The 23,006-nt window shown below is 45.5% G+C and overlaps 1 protein-coding gene across 9 annotated transcripts in view; it reads right to left on the reverse strand.

Annotated features, from left to right (window-relative positions):
• LOC121293709 (urea transporter 2-like) overlaps positions 1 to 22,700 on the reverse strand; it is a 139,921-nt gene extending 117,221 nt beyond the window's left edge. For 3 of the 9 annotated variants that reach the window (XR_005946648.1, XM_041217121.1, XM_041217029.1), the window contains exons 1-2: positions 22,531 to 22,698; positions 6,874 to 7,024 (exon numbers count right to left, since the gene is read on the reverse strand). Coding sequence is in view for 6 of the 9 variants with exons in the window: in XM_041217121.1 (XP_041073055.1) it covers positions 6,874 to 7,024; positions 22,531 to 22,554 (175 nt within the window). In the remaining 3 variants the exon portion in view is untranslated. Of the gene's footprint in view, positions 1 to 6,873; positions 7,025 to 22,530 lie in introns of those variants that run through there. The other 6 variants (XR_005946662.1, XM_041216943.1, XM_041217368.1 and 3 more) reach the window with 6 other exon arrangements.
• Between the last annotated feature and the right edge of the window lie 306 nt (positions 22,701 to 23,006).

Below are 23,006 nucleotides of genomic sequence, written 5' to 3' on the forward strand. Positions count from 1 at the left end.
AGGAACGGTCCCAATGTCCCAGAAATCTAAAGCCCTCCCTCCTGCACCATCTCTCCAGCCACGCATTCATTTGGACTAACCTCCTATTTCTATACTCACAAGCGTGTGGCACTGGAAGTAATCCAGAGATTACTACCTTTGAGGTCCTGTTTTTTAATCTGTTTCCTAGCTCCCAAAATTCTGCTTGCAGGACCTCATTCTTCTTTCTACCAATTTCGTTGGTACCAATATGTACCACGATCTCTGTCTGTTTGCCCTCCTCCTTTAGAATGCCCTGCAGCCTTTCAGTGACATCCTTGACCCTGGGACCAAGGACGCAACATACCATCCTGGAGTCACGTCTACGGCCGCAGAAACTCCTGCCTGATCCCCTTACTATTCAGGCTCCTAGCACTATTGCTCTTCCCCTCTTTTTCCTCCGCCCTGTGCAGCTGAGCCACTCACAGTGCCATGAGCATGGCTGCACTCCCCAGAGGAACCATCACTCTCACCGTTTTCCAACACAGAAAAACAGTTCTCGAGCCAGATGCACACTGGGGATTTCCTGACTACCTGCCTGACACCTTTCTTCTGACTGATGGTTACCCATTCCCTCTCTGTCTGTGTTTCCGGAAGTTGTAGGGTGACCATGTCTAAAGGCTTGCTATCCACGAAACTCTCAGCCTCGCAGATGCACCTCAGTGCCTCCAGCTGTTGCTCAAGCTCCGAAACTCGGAGCTCAAGTAGCTGCAGCTGGTGGCGCTTCCTGCACATGTGGTCGGTCAGAGTTCATGAAGCGTCCAGGACTTCCCACATGTTGCAGGCGGTAACACAGGACTGAGCTGCCCTGCCATGCCTCTAGTTGAAAAAAACCCTTCCTTTAAGTTAAATACAGTAAAAAAACATTAAATTATTTATGTACTTTAAATAAAAACTAGAACTCTGACCTTTCCTTAGCCTAATCTAAACTGGAGAAAAAAAACTTACCCACTACTCACCAATCAGCTCTCTTGTGCTGACATCACTTTTTGAAGCTTCCCCGCACTCGCACTGATTCTGATCTCTCCGCCACTCTCTCTCACTGTCTTGTGATGTTACTCTTGTTATTTTTAACGATAACTGACTGCAGAACACTCTTCCCAGCTCTCAGTTCCCACTATCTTATTCCAAATACTTATCACCAATTTAACAATAAAAAAATTGCAGGTAATTTTCTGAGTAGACACTGGGGATGGGAATCTCACCTACTGCCAATATACTTGAAAAATTACCTCACGCATATTCATGAAGGCACAATCCTAGAAGTTACAGCAGGATTGTGCCTGGTTAAAAAAACCCGTGACCTCACCGAAGTTTGCATAGTCAAGGGGCCAACATAATATATCACCCTGCTGCCAAAGGTCCCAGAATCACAGCTGGAAAATGCAACCAGCAGTGGAAGCAGGAGCGCCCTGTGCAGAAAATGCCTGCCCTTGGCTGTGCTGCCTCTGTACTCGTGGATTTGTTTGTAGATTCTGCCTCCAAATAAGGCAACTGAAAGCTCCCACATATACCCACAGCCTTGCATATCCTGTGATGCTTCCAGATGCTCCTGCAGATTGCTGCCAGACTTATGGTGCTCAACTGCCACAAAAGCTGAATAAATTTAGGGACATTGGCCTGGGTTTTTCCTATGGCGGGCATGGGCGTGAAAGAGCACAGCAATCGCCTTGAGGCACGGAGTTGCCTCAGGGAGATCGAATGTATAAAATAATGACAGAAATTATTTTAAAATTTATTTAAACATGTCACCTCATGTTTGTAAATTTATGACAATTTACTTTTTTTTTATTTATTAAAAGCTTCGGGAAACCTCAACCCGCCGGTGGATGAGGTTTCCTGGAAAACGCGAAGGCCACTTGAGCTTTTCGCCTGCCCGGCAACATTAAGGTTGGATGGGCAGCGTTCTTAACTGCTTTAGTTAATTTCTTCATGGACTTAATAGACTGTTGACATTTTGGTCGGCGCGCAGCTGACTTCGGCACATGCCTGCTGAACGAAATATAGCGATGACGTCGGGACATACCCCCAACATCATCGCGCGCTATTTTACACATCGGCTTATTGGGACCAGCCCCCGCATGCTGACTGGAAGATTCTGCCCATTATGTATTATAGCTGTTTTAAATAGGCTTTTCACTAACTTAGTTTGGTATCTTCAGGTTTTAATATCCTTTAAAATTAATATACTTTATCATTCACACCTGTACATTGTTTCTTAACACAATTAATTTAATATATAACTTCCTTGTGCACTACCCCTCTAGCCAGCTTACTCAATTGCAGTGCATCCTAGTTAGTTGGTGTACATCACATGTTCTCCTGAGGGCCACTGCACCATGGGTTTTCCCTCTCCTCCTTCTAGTTGGATTCAAAAAGGTTTTCTTTCTTCACTATTTCAAGTGAAAATTCGTAAGCCAATGACAATATAAAACATTCCAAAAAAGTGTTGTCAGATTAAATTTGACAAAACATGGAAAAGCTAATAAGCAGCTCCAAAAAGCTGATCCATCTCTAAAAAAAGCTGAAACTCAAACAACATTCCCAAGCAGTCAGGGGTGGCAATGACTATTGTCTCAGGCTTTTCACTTCTTTCACGCAGTGCTGTTACGTCAAAACATTTCACAGAATCACAGTGCAGAAGAGGCCCTTTGGTCCATCGAGTCTGCACCGACACGTAAGAAATACCTGACTTAACCTACCTAATCCCATTTACCAGCACTTGGCCCATAGCCTTGAATGTTATGACGTGCCAAGTGCTCATCCAAGTACTTTTTAAAGGATGTGAGGCAACCCGCCTCCACCACCCTCCCAGGGAGCGCATTCCAGACCGTCGCCAGCCTCTGGGTAAAAATGTTTTTCCTCACATCCCCCCAAGCCTCCTTCCCCTCACCTTGAACTTATGCCCCCTTGTGACTGGCCCTTCAAATAAGGGGAACAGCTGCTCCCTATCCACCCTGTCCATGCCCCTCATAGCCTTGTGCACCTCGATCAGGTCGCCCCTCAGTCTTCTCTGCTCCAACAAAAACAAACCAAGTCTATTCAACCTCTCTTCAAAACTTAAACGTTTCATCCCAGGCAACATCCTGGTAAATCTCTTCTGTACCCCCTCCAGTGCAATCACATCCTTCCTATAATGTGGTGACCAGAACTGCATACAGTACTCCAGCTGTGGCCTCACCAAGGTTCTATACAACTCCAACACGGCCTCCCTACTTTTGTAATCTATGCCTCAATTGATAAAGGCAAGTGTCCCATATGCCTTTTTCACCATCCCACTAACATGCCCCTCTGCCTTCAGAGATCTATGGACACACATGCCAAGGTCCCTTTGTTCCTCAGAACTTCCTAGTGTCATACCAATCATTGAATACTTCCTTGTCAAATTATTCCTTCCAAAGTGTATCATCTGACACTTTTCAGGGTTAAATTCCATCTGCCACTTATCTGCCATTTGACCATCCCGTCTATATATTCCTGTAGCCCAAGACACTCAACCTCACTGTTAACCACCCGGCCAATCTTTGTGTCATCCACAAACTTACTAATCCTACCCCCCACATAGTCGTCTATGTCATTTATATAAATGACAAATATTAGGGGACCGAGCACAGATCTCTGTGCTACGCCACTGGACACTGGCTTTCAGTCATTAAAGCATCCTCTGTCATCACCCTCTGCCTCCTACAACTAAGCCAATTTTGAATCCACCTTATCAAAGTACCCTGTATCCCATGTGCATTTGCCTTCTTTATAAGTCTCCCATGTGGGACCTTGTCAAAGGCTTTGCTGAAATCCATATAAACTACATCAACTGCACTACCCTCATCTACAGACCTGGTCACCTCCTCAAAAAATTCAATCAAATTTGTTAGGCATGACCTCCCTCTGACAAAGCCATGCTGACTATCCCTGATTAAACCTTGCCTCTCCAAGTGAAGATAGATACTCTCCTTCAGAAATTTCTCCAATAGTTTCCCTACCACTGAAGTGAGACTCACTGGCCTGTAGTTCCCTGGCTTATCTCTACAACCTTTCTTATATAGCGGAACTACATTAGCTGTTCTCCAGTCCTCTGGCACCTCCCCATGGCCAGAGAGGAGTTAAAAATTTGGGTCAGAGCCCTTGCGATCTCCTCCCTTGCCTCCCTCAGCAGTTTGGGACACAAATCATCCGGACCTGGAGATTTGTCCACTTTTAAGCCTGCCAACACCTCCAATACCTTGTCACTCCCTATATCAATTTGCTTAAGAACCTTGCAGTCTCTCTCCCCGTGTTCCAAATCTTCATCCTCATTCTCTTGGGTGAAGATGGACGTATTCATTCAACACTCTAGCGATGTCTTCTGGCTCCACCCATAGATTGCCCCCTTGGTCCATTATGGGCCCTACTCTTTCCCTGGTTATCCTCTTCCCATTGATATACTTATAGAATATCTTGCGACTTTCCCTACTTTTACCAGCCAGAGCTTTCTCATATCCCCTCTTTGCTCTCCTAATTGCTTTCTTAAGCTCCACCCTGCACTGTCTGTATTCCACTAATGCCTCTGTTGATTCGCTTCCCTTGTACCTGTTAAAAGTCTTTCTTTTCCTTCTCATCATATCCTGAATATCTCTGGGCATCCATGGTTCTCTGGGCTTGTTACTCCTTCCTATCACCCTAGAGGGAACATGTTGAGCCTGTACCCTCCCCATTTCCTTTTTGAACACCCCCCACTGTTCCTCTATAGATTTCCCCAGAAGTAACTGTTCCCAGTTGACCATGGTCAGATTCTGCCTTATTTTACTAAAATCCACTCTCCCCCAATCCAAAACATTTTTTTGCAACTTGTCGATTTCTTTGTCCATAACAAACTTAAACTGTACCATGTTGTGGACGCTATCGCTAAAATGCTCGTCCACCACCACCTCAGCCACCTGTCTGGCTTCTTTCCCCAGAATTAGGTCCAGCACTGCATTGTCCCTTGTTGGACCCTCTACATATTGTCTGAAAAAGTTCTCCTGTACACATGCCAAGAAATCCACTCCATCCAAGCCCTTAACACTATGTCTATCCCACGTTGAAATCACCTAACATAATTACCCTATTATTGTTTTTACACACCTCCACAAATTGTGCACATATTTGCTCCTCAATTTCCCGCTATCTAGGGGTCTATAATAAACACCTAATAATGTGGTTGCCCCTTTTTTATTCCTAAGCTCTACCCACAAAGCTTTATTTGATGCCCTCTCCAAGATATCATCTCTCCTTACTGCAGTAACTGACTCCTTAACTAATAATGCAGTGCCTCCTCCTCTTTTACCCCCTCCCCTGTCTCGCCTGAAGATTCTATATCCTAGAATATTGAGCTGCTAATCCTGCCCTTCCCTCAGTCATGTCTCCGTGATGGCTACTATATCACAATTCCACATGTCAATCCTCACCTTTAACTCATCCGTTTTACCTGTAATACTCCTGGCATTAAAGTAGAGGCCATCCAGCCTTGCCTTACTCCCTTGAAGCTTATTGTAGCTGTACTCTCTCTGACTTGATTCTTTTACTGTATTATGATGTGTCCCTATTCTGCTAACATTCTGTGTCCCCTCCCCCTGCCGAATTAGTTTAAACTCCTCCCAACAGCACTCGCATACCCGCCAGCAAGGATGTTAGTCCCGCTGTGGTTCAGATGCAGACCATCCCGCTTGTAGAGGTCCCACCTTCCCCAGAAACGGTCCCAATGATCTAGGAATCTAAAACCCTCCCTCCTGCACCAACTCTTAAGCCACATATTCATCTGTGCTATTCTCCTATTTCTGAGCTCGCTAGCACTTGACACTGGAATAATCCAGAGCTTAGAACCCGAGAGGTCTTGCTTTTTAATCTACTGCCTAACTCCCTGAATTCTTGATGCAAGACCTCATCCCTCATTCTACCTATGTCATTGGTACGAACATGTACCATGACCTCTGCCTTATCACCGTCCCCCTTCAGGATGCCCTGTAGCCGTTCAGTGACATCCTGGACCCTGGCACCAGGGAGGCAACATACCATTCAGGAATCATGTTGACGAGCACTGTAGCGCCTATCTGTTCCCCTGACTATAGAATCCCCTATTACTATTGCTCATCCTCTCTTCCTCCCCTCCTATACAGGCAGGCTGCTTCTGGTGCCAGAAGCTTGGCTCTGTCTGCACTTCCTGGAGGAACCAGCGCCCTCATCAGCCTCCAAAATGGAATACCGATTTGAGAGCAGGACCCCAGGGGACTCCTGAACTATCTGCCTGTTTCTCTTGGATTGCCTGTAGGTCACCCATTCCCTTCCTTCCTCAAGTCCCTTCATCTGTAGTGTGACCACCTCTCTAAATGTGCTATCCACGATGCTCTCAGACTCGTGGATGTTCCACAGTGTCCCCGGCTGCTGTTCCAGCTCTGAAACTCGAGCTTCCAGGAGCTGCAGCTGGACACACTTCCTGCACACATGCTGGTCCCGGGCACTGGAAATGTCCCCGGCTTCCCACATGGAGCACGTTTGCCTTTGTTAAGCTTATTTACTTCAGGTCTTGGGACTAAAACAATGCCCGGTTTTATTGTGGAGCAACGTAATGTTGCTCACATGCATCACTAATAACCTTAACTTTTTATTAATGCTCATTAATACTCTTCTTGCAAGCTGGCAATAACATAACATTTCACTCTTTGTTTGTCACCATGAGCCATTTATTTCACATGAGTAATGTTACATAACTACCACTTTATAAACCAGTAAAATAGTCTATTATCATTTTGGACCCTGATAGTGTGTTACTTTTTACATACATCTTTATTTTTTGTTAAAATTAGCAAAGACAGTAAACTCAGTTCTGTAGTTTCTTACCTTTGAACCAATCATCAAACATTTTGACTTTATCAATGAAGGTTATAATAGGTTCACAATTACAGCCAGGAATCTCGGTATCTTGTTTGATGGCTCTGATCTCTTCTTTATGTCCTAGTACTATTTGGTGCAAATGTGCATTTGGCTCCAGCTAAAAATCAAGTTCATTCAGAAGATATTTTTAAAAAATATTTGAAATTAAATTCAATGAGCAAATGACAATTATCATAAATACAATGGAAAAGCTGACCAGTACTTTGAAAAAAAGATGACACAGCCTCATTCAACCCATTAAACAACATGCACTTTAAAAGAACCTCAACAACAGTCTACGACCAAGGGCACTGCTTTAAGGCAATTAAATAAATACATTTATTTTATTTAGATTCAATTTCAGGATTTTTTGATGTTTTGTAATCACACTATGCAATTTGTCTTTCTGTGGAAACAGAGACCCAGTCATCTCATAATTAGTTACAATGAAAGTACAATGAGACATGAGTTTGTCATGATCAAAGTTGCAACTATACCCAATATTCTAGTAGTTGTATCATATTAGGAAAAATAACTGAAGTACACAAAAAGTGTGTAGTGGCAAATTTAGAATTTTTAAAATGTAATGTAATACAATGTAAATGTAATGCATGAAGTCTGATGATACAAAATTTATTTTCTAGGAAATATCTGGGGCCGTGTCATCTGCAATTTTTGATTCTTGATACATTTGACACATTTTTGGTGCACCTTCCAGTATTTTGAAGTGGACATAATTATTTCAGTTCCTGGCTTTTTGCTGAGCGTTATCTTTTCTCCATACATTTCTTTCTTCTTCCTGCTGTTCAGAGTCATCCAAATTGTACACCTTTACCACCCTCAGTGCATGTGGTTATGTAGATCTGTTATTTTGAACCATCAGCAATGTTATGGAACTCTAGATCACTAAAGGACTCAATACAATCCAAAAAGGTGTTTGAGTCGAGACAAAGAAGTATACAGAGTAAAGTGTGTTGCATTGTGCTAAAAGGGAAAAATATAATTGAGTTAATGAGCAGAATTTTCTGTGCCTGATGGCGGTGGGCGTGGTTGGTGGCGTGAGCAGACAATATGGCGAAAAGGCCGAAAATTGTTTTCATGAAGCTATGAAACCAGTTTGCAATTGTCCACTCTGCCCGTCAATGGCAGGCTGCATTTCCCATCGTCAGAAGTCAGGAGCTTCATTGTAATACATCTGCATATCATTATAAGACCAGCTGGCAGGGCTGCACTGCAGTTGAGGCAACTTGTGGGGGGGGGGGAAGGGCTGCACTGCAGTTAAGGTGGCTTGGGTGGGGGCGGGCAAGGGCTGCACTGTAGTTGAGGTGACTTGGGAGGTGGGGGGGCAAGAGTTGCCCTGCAGTTGGGGCGCTTGGGGGGGGTGGGGAGGGGAGGGCTGCCCTGCAGTTGAGACAAGTTGGGGGGGGGGGGGGGGGGGGGGGGGCGGCGGTGGCAAGGGTTGCACTGCGTTGGTGGTGGTGCACAAACACGTGTGGGCAGGGAAAGGGAAGTGGCCAAGCATTAGGGAAATCTTGTATAAAATGACCCTTCCTCTGCAGCTGAGACAGTTCAGGCTCAGCCACATTGCCATACTTGGAGTCGGGCCTTTGGCTTATCTGCCCACTCAAGCAATTTAGAGGCATAAAAGTGTCACCAAGTGCTCCAAAGCTTTTCACCCCTTGGGCACAGACTGCAAACTAATGAGCATTTTAGTGAACAGAAGAACAGTTGGGGACAACTGCACCAGTTGTTCAATCTCCTTGCCAAAGTTGGCCACGGAGCAGTCACTGGTGGAGTCGCTCACAGTCCACCGAGGGTGTCACACATCATTGTCACCTGCTGTGCCCTTTAAAACCTGGCACTGCAACTGGGAGAGGAACTGGCTGAGGAGCAGATGGAGGAATTGGATGTCTCCTCTGATGAGGAGGACATTGACGGGGATGAGGGTGAGAAGGTGCTCGAAGGTGAGGATGACAGCGATGAGGCCTTTGCACTGGCCAGATGGGGCAGGCGTGCTCGGAAGGCTGTCATAGCTGCTAGATTTATGGGCATGCAGTGAGAAGACACCATAGACCCTTACATTGCATTTGTGAATGTTTGATTCCAGTTTGGCTGATAGCAGCACGCATACCCTCTATGATAAGGGTCCTGTCATGGAGATGCAGCAGAGGCCTTAATAGTCGTCCGATTCCCGGAGATTGTTAATGATATGCAGTGAGGACGCTCCATAGATCTTCACATAGCCTCTGTAAATGTCTGACTCCTGTCTGGATGAGGGCAGCTCCCATGCACTCTGTGATCAGGGCCATATTATGGAGCCATGAAACATTAAAACCATTTGATCCTTTATCAGCCTTCAGCACCTGACCCCTTCAGGAGCACAGTGTCACCAGTCACAAATGCTGAAGAAATGGGGGCCAGCCCACCTTTAAGGTGCTGAGAGCCCACAGAGAGAATGACGGAACTTTGTGACACCTGCCCACGACATTCTGGCAGCAATGACAAGCACCATCAAGGTGCAGATATCAGTAACTTGTCCAGTGAGTGTGAGGCCAGACCATCATTTGAGTCTGAAGGCTGCACAAAGCACAGGGCCTGGACTGAGACACCAGCCTTTAACTTGTGCAGAAAGGTTTCACATCTGAGAGACATGAGCACTGCTCATCAGAACAAGGAGCCATAGGCAGGGAGACTTCCCTGGGAGTTTATTTGCAATAGTGAGCATTAATAACAAGTAATTAGTACCCGTGCCCAGGCCGTACAACTACATCTTATCTTTCCTAATCCTACCGCTATGCCTTGGTGCTCCCTGGGTATCCACAGCCTGCTAACTGTTACGCCCTGTCTGTGATTACCTTGGAAAGCCGTCCTCTAGAGGGCCAAGACCTGAAGGACCCCGGCCTGCCTTCGGGGTCCTGCTGTGTGGCAGTGGCACCCTCCTTAGCCTGTGGAGCTGGAGCTGCTGGGGTCATAGGAAGAGGGGATTTGGATGAGCTGCACACTCCCGGAGTCACCTGGGTGGATGGCCCCGGGGTGTGCAGCTACTGATCCTCCTCCCTATGGGTGCTCATGGGCTCCTGGGTGACTCCTTCAGGAGAAATGGTAGCTGGAGTGAGATTGATCTGCCCCACACCCCTCTCGATGCTGTTGGAGGCCAGCTATGGCATCAACGATGGAGTTCAGCCTGTGCAGCAGTGCAGGACCGGTGTCTCCATGGCAGCTGCCATACCACCAGTGTTGACCTCGGTGCATTGACATTGTCACTGCAGACATTTTTTTTTATACATTCATGTGGACGTCGCTGGGTAGGCCAGCCTTTATTGCCCATCACTAATTGCCCTTGTTTAAAGGGTACTTGAAGAGTCAACCACATTGCTGTGGGTCTGGAGTCATATGTAGGCCAGATCAGGTAAGGACAGCAGATTTCCTTCTCTAAAGGACATTAGTGAACCAGATGGATTTTTACAACAATCAACAATGGTTTCATGGTCATCATTAGACTTTTAATTCCAGATTTTTATTGAATTCAAATTCCACCATCTGCCATGGTTGGATTCAAACCCGGGTCCCAAGGCATTGCCCCGTGTTTCTGCATTACTAGTTCAGCGACAGTACCACGACACCATCACCTCCCCGCAAGGAGTGCAGCGAACATCCCTTCCTGATGTTCCCGCGCTTGCCTTTGCAGCTCCAGCAACTGTGACATGACTGAGTCTCGAGGCTCGTCATCTGACTCAGACTCAGCAGATTTCTGGCCTTCAGCAATCTTCCTGGTGCCGGACACCTGGGAAGCCCCTGCCTCCGCCTACTGTGGATCAGACAGTGTGAAGTGCTCACTAGATGGTGATCTCGAGGCTACGCTAAAGCTAGATCCCATCAGGGTGTGTGTCTCTGCGCTGGTGGAGGGAGTGGGTGAGTGCTGTGATGGATCTTCAATGAAGGTGCCTTCAGATTCCTATTCCGAGGTTTCTTCGGGGCTTTATTGGAGGCCCTGGGTCACGGACTCCATCGGCTGTTTCCCAGATGTGCCTGTGAAAGCAAGGGGAGATAATTAGTGCATGGCAGTGGCCTGTGAAACAGGACAAATCACTCACAGCATGGTTGCACTGCTGGGTCTTTACTTGGTAGAGCAGCGCCAACTTCACCGTCAGCACAGGACCGGTCCAGATAGTTGTCAGCCAGCTTGATGACTATTTTCAAAGTCCATGAAGACCTTGATTTCAGGCCACCGGTCTGTGACTTCTCCCTCCTGTTGTGTTCCAGCTTGTCCTGCATGAATAGAGATATAGAGAGTGTAAGCAGGACGCCTGTCAGGCCAGATGATAAGTAAGCCTGGAATGTATGGATGGTGAGTGGTCCCATGAACAGGATGAGGACAATGAAGGTGTGTATGAGAGAGTGAATGGTGATGTCCCTTGAACTGGCAGTGAGTGAGATTCCTGTGGATGTGTGATGGGATTGTGAGTGTGTGAGTTGAGAGTGATGAGAAGAGTGACTTACCCTGGCGGAACAGAGGAGATCATTCATCCTCTTGTGGCACTGGGTGGCTGTCCTCTTTTGTAGAACATTGGCACTGACCACTGATTTGGTGATATTCCTGCCCCTTCAGTGGCCAGAGGTGGGGTAGAAGACATCACGGTGGGCCTCCACGGCATCCAAAAGGCGCTCGGGTCATGCGTCATTGAACTGGGAGGCTGCAGTCTTCTTCCCTTCCGGGGCCATGTCTTCGGGGCAGCAGTCCTGGGCTGGAAGCACTGAGAGGTGTGCACATGGCTACACTTCAAAAATGGCACCCAGTGTGATGAAGTGCCAGGCAAATGAGTCTCTGCCCGCCATCGAAATGGTGTGTTTCCTGGGAACGCATGATTAACGAGGTGGGATTGGGACGATATGGTTAGAAAAGCCGCCATTGCAGCCAGCAGGTAAAACGTCCTTCTTCCCGCCTGCTACCGCATTTAGTGCAAATCTGGGACGATTCCGCCCGATATGTTTAGGCTAAGTTTTGAATCAAATAACCTGGGCTACATTCACAAAGCTTTTGGGGCCTTCATGAATCTGATAGGGATTACACTGAGCAACTAACTTGTGTCCATTTAATGCAATGTAGGCAACATTCAAACTTCTTACTGCCTGATGGTTTACATGATTACAGCATCCAGCCAGCATTAACTGTGCTGTTGAATGGCTGGACTTCTGTGCAGTGCACCAGTAAAGCTAGCCTGCACCTGTTAAAAGGGGAGGCGCACTGTGCTTAGGGCAGGTTCTAGGAGTCCTTTGTGAGCTGATTATGACCAGGAAAAGTCAAGAGAATGGCGCATCATAGGACTGTGTGCTCCAAGGTGTTCCAACACTACACTGGAGGTCTTGCTGGAGGAGGTATAAAGAAGGAGAGATGTCCTAAACCTGCAGGGGGCTAAGGAGCCCACCAAACACATGATCAGAAGACAGTGGGAGCAGTTAGCCATGGGGGTCAATGCCAAGAGTCAAGGAACTGGGTGCATCAGTGCCACAAGAAGTTGAATAATTTCACATGATTCGTCAAGGTTAGTGAATGCATCTTCAAGTTACATATTGTACCAACCGCACCACCAGCCTCACACACAGCTCAGTTCACCTTTTGCATTGGTCACCAATCAACCATTCTCTATTAAACATGAACTCGTATCTCACATTCATAGCTTCATTTTACCCTCAAACACTTAGCACTGCTGCAAGCTTCATCACACAGCTATACGTCCAACTATTCACTATGATAACCACACCAGCAAAAAGATTGCACAACAACTACTGATACACTTCCCACTCCTTTACAGGATAAGATGGAACACAACAGAGGTAGCAGAAATTATAAAGAAACAGATTTGCATTTGTATGGCACTGATCACAACCATCAGGTGTCTTAAAGCGCTTTACAGCCAATGAAGTACTTGTTGAAGTGTAGTCACTGTTGTAATGTATGAAACGTGGCAGGCAATATGCACAAACTCCCTCAAACAGCAATGTGATAATGACCAGATAATGTCTTTGCGATTGAAGGATAATATTGGCCGAGACACTGGACATAACTCCCCTGCTATTCTTTGAAATAGTGTTGTGGGATCTTTTACATCCACTCGAGCAGGCAAATGGGGCCTGGCACTTCCAACAATGCAGCACTCCCTGAGTACTGCAGTGTCAGCCTTGATTTTTGTACTCCAACCCTGGAGTGAGATTGGAACCAGAACTTTATGATTCAAAGGGTGAGAATGCTACCAATGGAGCCATGACTGACACCCCATGGAGTAGACAGTGATGGCCATTATTGGGCCACTCATTACAAAGGCTGTGACTATCAGAGGGGCTGAAACCAAAGATGATGGTATCCTCATACCTAATTCTCCTCCTCACATTTCACTTTCCCCTCATCCACTTTCTCTTGCATAGAATTAATTATGATATATGGCACAAAAGCCGGCCATTTTGCCCAACCAGTCCATGCAGGTGTTTATGCTCCACTCAAGCCCCCTCCCATTCTTTCTTCATCTGAATCTGCCATTGTAACCTTTTATTCCATTCTTTGGCACTTCCTGAATAGCTTTGACAGCTTAATGGTTGAAATCAATTTGTGTGTAAAAAGTGCATAATCATGTTCACTTTTGTTCACAGGTGTATAAAATTATGGGGGCATAGATAGGGTGGACAGAAAGGTGGAGGGATCAATAACCAGGGGGCATAGATTTAAGGTAAGGAACAGGAGGTTTAGAGGGGATGTGAGGAAGAATGTTTTCACCCAGAGGGTGGTGGGAATCTGGAACTCACTGCCTGAAAGGGTGGTAGAGGCAGAAACCCTCATAACATTTAAGAAGTATTTGGATGTGCACTTGCGATGCCATGGCATACAAGGCTATGGGCTTAGTGCTGGAAAATGAGATTAGAATAGTTAGGTATTTGTTTGACCGGCACAGACTCGATGGGCCAAAGGGCCTTTTTCTGTGCTGTAGACCTCTATGATTCTAATGCCAAAGGATGCCTTACCTCTCCCAAAGGTGACCTGGGACCCAATCCAAAGGCTCTCTGCAAATCTTGCTATCCAAACGTATCCACCAAGTTCCAACCTCCCCTTACCTTTTCTAATCCGGATTCCACACTCTTCTTCCAAAACCCACTTCAATGGAGGCAGCTGGTGATTTAAATGGCCAACTGCTCCGAGAATCACGCATGCGCGAAAGCTGGCCTCCAGTCTTGCCCCTGCAAGGATGGGAAATGCCAGGTTTGGGGGCAGGATGAGAAATTTGGCCATTTCTGGGATTTTCACCATGAGAGAGCCTCTCCACTGTGGCAAAATTCCAGGCCTAAGTATGTTGCTTCGGTATTTACCAGGGAGATAGACCAGCTGGACATGACATTGAATGATGAGCTGAGAGAAGTGTATTCAAAATAAAAAAAATGGAATACATTAAATATTTTAAACTCAAAGAGGATAAAGCCCCTGGTCGAGATGGATTGTGTCCACATACTTCAAAAGAATCTAGGGAAAAGATAGCAAAAACATTACTACACATTCATTAGAAAAAGGTGCAGTGTCAGAGGACTGGAGGATACCTAATATAATTTCTACATTTAAGAACGGGGATGAGAATGCCAAGCAAATTATAGACCAGTCAGCTTAACATCAGTGGCAGGAAAAAAAATGGAATCCCTACTAAAGGAGAAAATCGAAGAACATCTAGAAATGAGCAATATAATAATGAATTGTCAGCATGGATTTCAAAATGGAAAATCTTGCTTGACCAACCTTAATGAATTTTTTGAGGTGGTAGCAGTGAGCATAGACAGCGTAGACAGTGGTAATGCAGCAGAAGTAATTTACTGGATGTACAAAAGGACTTCAATAAGGTGCACCATAATAAACTAATGAATGACAGAGAACGTAGAGCCAGGGGACAAGTGCAGAATGGATTGCTAACCAGCTTCAAGGACAGTAAGGAGTGGGAGTAAAGGATAGTTATTCAGGGGGCAGAAGGTGGGAAGTGGTGTTCCACAAGGATCAGTGCTGGGACCTCTGCGTTTCATTAACAATTTGGATTATGAAATTTAAAAAAAACACAATTTCCTAAATTACAGATTACACCAAATTTGAGGGGGTGGTGGGAGGTTGGGTGGGGGGGTAGTGGGGGTTTAATAATCAACACTGAGGAGGACTGCAACACATTACAGGAGGGCATTAACAAATTTGCAGTATAAAGTTCAACACAAATGAATGTGAGATAGTACATTTTGATAGGAAGAATAGAGAGGAGGTGGTATAATGGTATTGTCACTGGATGAGTAATCAAGAGACCCTGGGTTCAAATTCCAACATGGGATTAAAAGTCCAATGGTGACTCTGAAACTATCGTCGATTGTTGTAAAAACCAATTTAATTTACTAATGTCCTTTGCAGAAGAAAATCTGCTGTCCTTACATGTAGACTTTAGGTCCACAGCAATGTGGTTGACTCTTAATTGTCCTCTAGCAAATCCTAAAGAGAGTGGAACCGGACAGACCACCTGGCATCAACCTAGACACTGGAAATGATAACAGCAAACTGGTAGGCCTACCACTTCTTTCAAGTGCTGCCCTGACATCTGCAGGAGGAGTGGAGACAGCCTGTGCAATGGTTGGCTCTGATGACTTTGGCATGTGTACTCTGGAGAGTTGAGGCCTTAAGGGTCCAGGCTTGCTTTGGCTGTCCTCCTGGGGGCCAGCAGCTCTCTCTGCAATGATAGAGGTTGAGATTGAGGGGGGTTACAGGCAAAGGGCGCTTGGAAGGAGAGGACAAACTCTGAGATTCCTGAGTGGGCGACCCAGGGATGTCCAGCTGCCAATCTTCCTCCTTTCGGATGCCGAGGGCCCCAGCCTGATTCTTTGAGGGGAAGGAGCACCTAGATGGATGTCAAGGTGCCCTGTTTCCCTCTTCCATTGTGCTGCAGGAACTCACCCTTGGCTACTGTGATGAAATGCAGGTCTGTGTGCATCTCCATGGTATCTGCCATTCTTCCAATGGAGATCTCCGTGCACACACATGTGGGCACTACATCAGAGACCAGGTAGATGCATTCCTCCGACTCGTGTGCCACCCTGTTGAGGGCTTCCAACAGCTCTGCATGATGTTCCCCACCTTCTGCTTACTCTCCACAATAAGTTGGAAGGCTGAATCCAGAAGCTCATCATCTGACTCAGACCTCACAGATGCCTCTTCCCCAGCAGTCCTCCAAGTGCCAGGCAGATCGGCTGAGCCTGCTCCTTTAGCTACAGACACGTGTCCGTGTGGTGACAATCAGATTGTGATGCTGAGCCTGTGCTAGATCCAGGTCCCACCAAGGTGTGTGTCTCTGCATTGTTGGGGGGTGTGGGTAAGTGTTGCAGAAGTGCTGATGGTCCAGATTTTCATGTCTCCGTCTAGCTGGAATGGAAGTAGAAGGGCTTTAAAAATGATGGGTGGGATCCAATTCTGGGATTCCTGTTTCCTGCAATTTTTGCTGGTGCGGGATAACTGTCTCAAAAGAAACACGCTGAATGGATGGTCAGACAAATTCTTAGTCAGACAGTATCATTATCAATGCTCAGTTGAGCTCCAAGGATAACCAAGGCATTCAGTCTTCTGGGGGCACTGTTTGCATAGTTGCAAAGGAAACTGCTAGCCTTGTTTTACTGACAGTTTTATTACTATGGAATAACTTGATCTTTCTTATGTGCTTATTTGGAAAGGATTAAATGTTTCTTAAATATGATTTTCACTTGTGTTGGATTGGCAGTTTTATGAGATTGTAAGAGGCATTTTTTTCAAAGGGAATGCTAAATGCTTGATTTTTTTTTAATTTCATGAGCATTTCAAAGACTTGCCAGTGTTATATAGCTCATGAGTTCTGTACTTAGTGGATACTGGGTGAGTGGGCATGGAGGATGCATGGGAAAGATATGAGGAGGCATGGGGGTGTGCGGGGGTGAGGGCTAGATGGCTCAACAACCCTGAATAGAACTGGGCCAATGTCTCAGTAAATGGAGGCAGGCCTTCTAACCTGGCAGCCTTGCCATCCGCCGGCCTTGCCATCCACCTGAGACTTGGACCTGCCCCCAATGTGGCAGGCCCATCTCCAGGCCATGCCCACCTCCCTGACACAAATAGGATGGGCAGGTTCCTCCAAGGTGGTGATGGGATTGGGAAAATTCTTGATACCTGCCTCAACCATGAAAATCTAGCCCTAAATCTTTGACTAGTTATCACACCACTCTGTAGATTTTGTAAACTTGGACCAACCAAAGAAAGCACCAAAAACTTGTAGAATAAAAGCAAAAGTGGGATGAAATCAACCAACAATGGACCTGTAAATGGTTGTAAATCTCTTCAAACTGCATTAGTGGGGTTTCTTCCTGCTACTAAATGCACGTTCAGCTGTGCAAAGTTAAGAAAGTGGACTGCTGGAGCGTTGAGCTTCAAAATGATGCTGCTAGTATCCAAGTTGCACTACATGCTGATTCATGTCATGATCTGCCTGTTCTGCATAATCCTGGTCACCGTTCATTGTGTATGAGTCTTGGCCTTCTGTCTATTGGCCTTCTGCCACTGTGTATTGACCTTCACCAATATGGCATCTAGCATAACTCAAAAAAGAGCACACCTGTATATGAACTGTGGCCGCTATTTTGGACACTCAACAGCATCTGTAAGATCCAGGCAACAGGCATTACCAATCTAGATTTCACACCATTCGTCTTTAAAATAAGACTTTCATTTTTATTTTCACTGCTGAATATTCCAATTTTAATCTTGTCCTCTATAATTTTAATAAATTTTTTGTATCATTTTCCTCTGCGTCTTTTGTAAATTACTGTATTTTTTTTATTGTTTGTTCATAAGGTGGGGGCATCACTGGTTAGGCCAGTGCTTATTGCCCATCCCTAACCGCCCTTGAGAACTGAGTGACTTGCTAGGTCATTTCAGAGGGCATTTAAGAGTCAACCACATTGCTGTGAGTCTGAAGTCACATGTAGGCCAGACCAGGTAAGAACACCAGTCTAAAACAAAAATAGAAACAGAAATACCTGGAAAAACTCAGCAGGTCTGGCAGCATCGGTGGAGAAGAGCACAGTTGACGTTTTCGAGTCCTCATGACCCTTCAACAGAACTAAATAAAAATAGGAAAGGGGTGAAATATAAGCTGGTTTAAGGGTGGAGGGGGTGTTGTTGGACAAGAAGCCAGTAATAGGTAGAGATAACCAAAAGATGTCACAGACAAAAGGACAAAGAGGTGTTGAAGGTGGCGATATTATCTAAAGGAATGTGCTAATTAAGAGTAGAAAGCAGGACAAACAAGGTACAGATAGACCTAGTGGGGTTGGGGTAGGGGGAAGTAATACTAAAAAGGCTAAAAGGTAGAGATAAATAATGGAAATAGGTAGGAAAAGAAAAATCTATATAAATTATTGGAAAAAACAAAAAGGAGGGGGAAGAAACAGAAAGTGGGTGGGGATGGAAGATTTCTAGCATCTGCAGTTCTTTGCTTTTATCTAAGGACAGCAGACTTCCTTCTTTAAAGAAAGTTAGTGAGCCAGATGGGTTTTTACGACAATCAACAATAGTTCCATGACCATCATTAGACTTTTAATTGCAGATTTTTTATTGAATTTAAATTTCACCATCTACCCTCTCCCCACACCCCCGCTTTACCCCACTCCCCAACCCCACAACCTACCCCCACTTTTCACCATCCCGCTGCCTGCCCCCTCCTTTTCCCCATCCCTACCTCTCCACTTTCCTCCCTCCCCCCACTTTCTTCCCCTCATTGTTTTCTCACCCCTCTCCCACTTTCTTCCACCCCCCCACTTTCTCTCCCATGCACCGACTCTTTCCTTCTGCTTTCTGCCCCATGGTGGGATTCAACCCAGGTCCCTAGAGTATTACCCTGGGTCTTTGGATTACTAGGTCTGGTGACAATGCCACTACTCCACCACCTCCCCAATACTTATTACAAAACTTCAAATTAAATAACATGAATATGAGCATTGCCATGGAAATATTCTCAGAATACACTGTGTACTAATTAGACATTTATGTTATACATTTGAAAACCAAGATTTGTTTAAATTATAAAACATGCATTTATATTGAATTTTGGAAGTTCGTTTCTCCTGAGCAGACAGGTAGTGGGGAAAATGTTGGTCTGTGAGGCCAACTTTCTTTCAGCAGCACCTTCTGAAACTGGAATCTACCAAGAAGGACAAGGGCAGCAGATGCATGGGAATACCACCGCCTGCAAGTTCCCCTGCAAACCACATACCATCCTTACTTGGAACTATACCACTGTTCCTTAGTTAAAATTCTGGAATTCGATGGACTGCAGCAGTTCAAGGTAGATCACGACCTTCTCAACGGCATTTAGAGATGGCATCAAACACTGACCTTCTCAGTGATGCTCACTTCCCAAGAGCAAATAATAAAGCCTACTCTGAACATTATTTTTCCATTCTAACCGGGTGAGTAGATTGGAACTTTCAGAAATAGCTACCCTGGAAATGTACTTTGTATGTAGCTGCTGAAGCAGACTTTTAAAGAGCATTTATAAAGCTATATTAATTCAGTCACATTTTTTTTCGGGTTGGGGGGAAGGAGAATTGAAGCAAAGGATCGGCACTACACATTGTAGGTACTAGCACCTGATCATTTTTCTTTATGCATCCCACAGATACTGGGATATTCTAACTGGGGGGGTGTGAAATGACAGACAGGACATTTGTGCTGAGTAGTTAATTGCCACACTGAACACTCAGCCTCGAATGGCAATAAAGACCAGTTGATGTGCGAATAGTTTTCATGGTCTCACCTCTTTCTATCACTGTAACCTCCTCCAGCCCTTCAATCCCTTGGATTGTGTGCATTCATCTAATTCTGCCCTATCATACATCGTATACACGTATTTCCATCAACACACCATGGTGGTCATGCTTTCAGCTGCCAAGGCTCTTGAGGTCTGAAATTCCCTCCATAAACCTCAGCCTCCCTCTCCTTTAACATTGAAAAATCTACCTCTTTGATCTAGTTTTGGACATGTATCATTTTTTTTGCTGTTCAGTGTCAATTATTTTTTACAAGAATTCTGTAAAGCGCTTTGGGGCATTTTACCATAAAGGTGCTATATAAATACAAATTGTTGTTGTTGTAGTTTCCCCTTTGGCATCAGGCTGATGCCCAGTTGTGCAATATGCCAGTACCTACATACAGGCAGGGTTATTTGGAAAAAATAGAAATCAAGTGACAGTATCAGTTGATTTGACCTATTCCAAGTGTCGCTGTCAGAAGGAACCAAATTAAATCAGAGTTAGACAGCACAGGAGTCCCAATTTTGCCTATGCCAACTTGTTCAAAGAGCTATTAATTTAATCCCACCTCCCTGTTCTTTCTCCATAGCCCTGAAACTATTTCCACTTTGATTATTTATTCAATTCCCTTTTGAAAGTTGCTCTTGAATCTGTTCCCGAATCGTAACGTAAAAAAATGCACCTCATCTCCTTCTGATTCTTTTGCCATACCATCTTAAACCTGTATCCTCTTGTCACTGACCCTTCTGCCACTGGAAACAGTTTCTCCTTATTTACTCTATGAAACCATTCATCACTTTCAACACCTCCATTAAAGATCCCCTTATCATTCTCTGCTCTAAGGTGAACAACACTTTCGTCTTTCCACATAATTCAAATCCCTCATCCACTCCAGTAAACCCCACAAAGGCCAACTTTCCATTGTGTCACTGGCTTTCAGATGACAGTTTATGACTCAGGTGCCTGTAGGATTGCAGTGTGATGCAGTTGCCAAAAATATATCCGGTCTGTAATAGATTGCCGATTCATTCCACAACCCAAGAAAATCCTTTATGGGACCACTTGAACAATTAGATTTGTAATAACAACTACACTTAAGGTAACAAATGTCATGGCTTTATTTTCAAGCATGGGCTTGTATTTGAGTGCACATATACTCTATTAATTGTTAGGTTCCAAGAAGCCTATCTGTGCAGACCCTAATATTCAATTGAACAATTAAATTATTGTACCCTTCAATTTCTTTAGGCTACTACAGGTTGTTAAAAGAAGTATCTCCAAGTAATTCTATGAACGTATGAGGAAATAAACACCAACAGCACCTCAGTCCACCTTTGTGACTCCTACACCTTCTCTGGACACCCTCTCCATCCCCACTACATTGCCCCTCATCCCCTCCCCAATTTCCCCCCATTTCAACCACCTCCCTACTCTTCCCCTTTCCCCACATGCCTACTTTACCCCCTCCTCACTTTTCCGCATCCCACCACCTGTGCCCTCCATTACCCCATCCCTGCCTCCCCACTTTCCTCCCTCTACCCCACTTTCTTCCCTCATCACTTTTTCACCCCTTTTCCACTTTCTCCCCCTTGCACTGACTTTCTCCTCCACTTTCTCCCCCATGCACCAACTTTCTGCCCCCTTTCTCCCCATGCACTGACTTTGTCCCCCATGCTCTGACTTTCTGCCTCCTTTCTCGTCCATGCACTGACTTTCTGCCCCCTTTCTCCCCCATGCACTGACTTTCTCCCCCCACTTTCTCCCGATGCGCCAACTTTCTCCCCCCATTTTCTCCCCAATGCATCAACTTCTCTCCCCGCTTTCACCCCATGCACTGACTTTCTTCCCCAACCTGTTTTCTCCCCAGGTACCAACCTGCCCAACCCACTTTCTTCCCATATACTGACCTCCCCAACTCACTTTCTCCCCATGTACCGACCTCCCCAACCTACTTTCTCCCCCACGCACCAACTTTCTGCCCTCTTTCTCCCACATGCACCGACTTTCTCCCCCTTGTACAAACTTTCTCCCCCACTTTCTCCCCCATGTACCAACTTTCTCCCCTGATTTCTCTCCTATGCACCAACTTTCTTCCGCCGCTATCTCCCCTTTGCACAGACTTTCTCCCTGATGTATCAACTTCCCCTGTGCTTTCTCCCCGATGCACCGTCTTTCTCCCATGCTTTCTCCCTGATGCAGTTTTTCTCCCCTGCTTCCTCCCCATGCATCGATTTTCTCCCCATGTACCAACTTTCTCCCCAACCCACTTTCTCCCTATTTACCAACTTTCTCCCCAACCCAATTTCTCCCCATCCAGACCTTCTCCCCATCTACCAACTTTCTCCTCCGCTTTGTCCCTGATACATCAGCTTCTCCCCCCACTTTCTCGCCATGCACTTTCTCCCCCAACCTAATTTTTCCTCATCCACCAACTTTCTCCCCCAATATGTTTTCTCCCCCAACCTGCTTTCGCCCCATCCACCAACCTTCTCCACAGCCACCAGCTTTCTCCCCTGCTTGCTCCTCATCCTCTAGCATTCTACCCCCACTTTCTCCCCCACCCCCTCCTCCCCCTCCGCGTGCCCCTTCATCCAACCTGACGCACGCACCCGTTGCCGCTTTTAACCAGGTGGTTGCTAAGCACATGCGCAGTTGACGGACTTTGCGAAGCGTCAAACCTCCGCCGCCGCAGCGAGACACTGAACTCTTTATGCATAAAGACACACTTAAGAAATACTGTTTGAAAATAATGCATTTACAAAATGCCAATATTTAACAGAAAATTACCTGGACCAGCTTTTCCTCAAACATTGTTCCTCTTATGCCTGGTTAAACGCAAAGTGAAATAATGGACTGGCTGTGATGCGGAATGAAAACTCGGTGCTAAATTCCTCATCGGACTGTGGTTTTAATACTAGAGCGTGTGCCGATATTTGGTTAACCTAAGACCGTATCGACCCACATGACTGCATTCAGCCAATTGGGAAATACTTGAAACTCAGGCGACAAAAAATGATCAGAAGGGCTGGGAAGGCTAAGAAAGTTCAGCATTTACAGCTTTAGGGCAATTTGTTTGACAGTGGCCATTGTATTAAACTGGTTGCTTGCAATAGTGAGGAATACACAATTTGGTTAAGTTTAAAATTGTGCAACATCTTGACGCTGGAAATGATTCTAACCAGAGACTTATTTGAATGACGACAATGAAGCTTAGGAAATCGCGGGTGCATAGGTTTTCTTTTCCCACCTCCGGGAAATTAGAT

This window comes from Carcharodon carcharias, chromosome 1 (genome assembly GCF_017639515.1).
Source record: "Carcharodon carcharias isolate sCarCar2 chromosome 1, sCarCar2.pri, whole genome shotgun sequence".
Lineage (NCBI taxonomy): Eukaryota > Metazoa > Chordata > Chondrichthyes > Lamniformes > Lamnidae > Carcharodon > Carcharodon carcharias.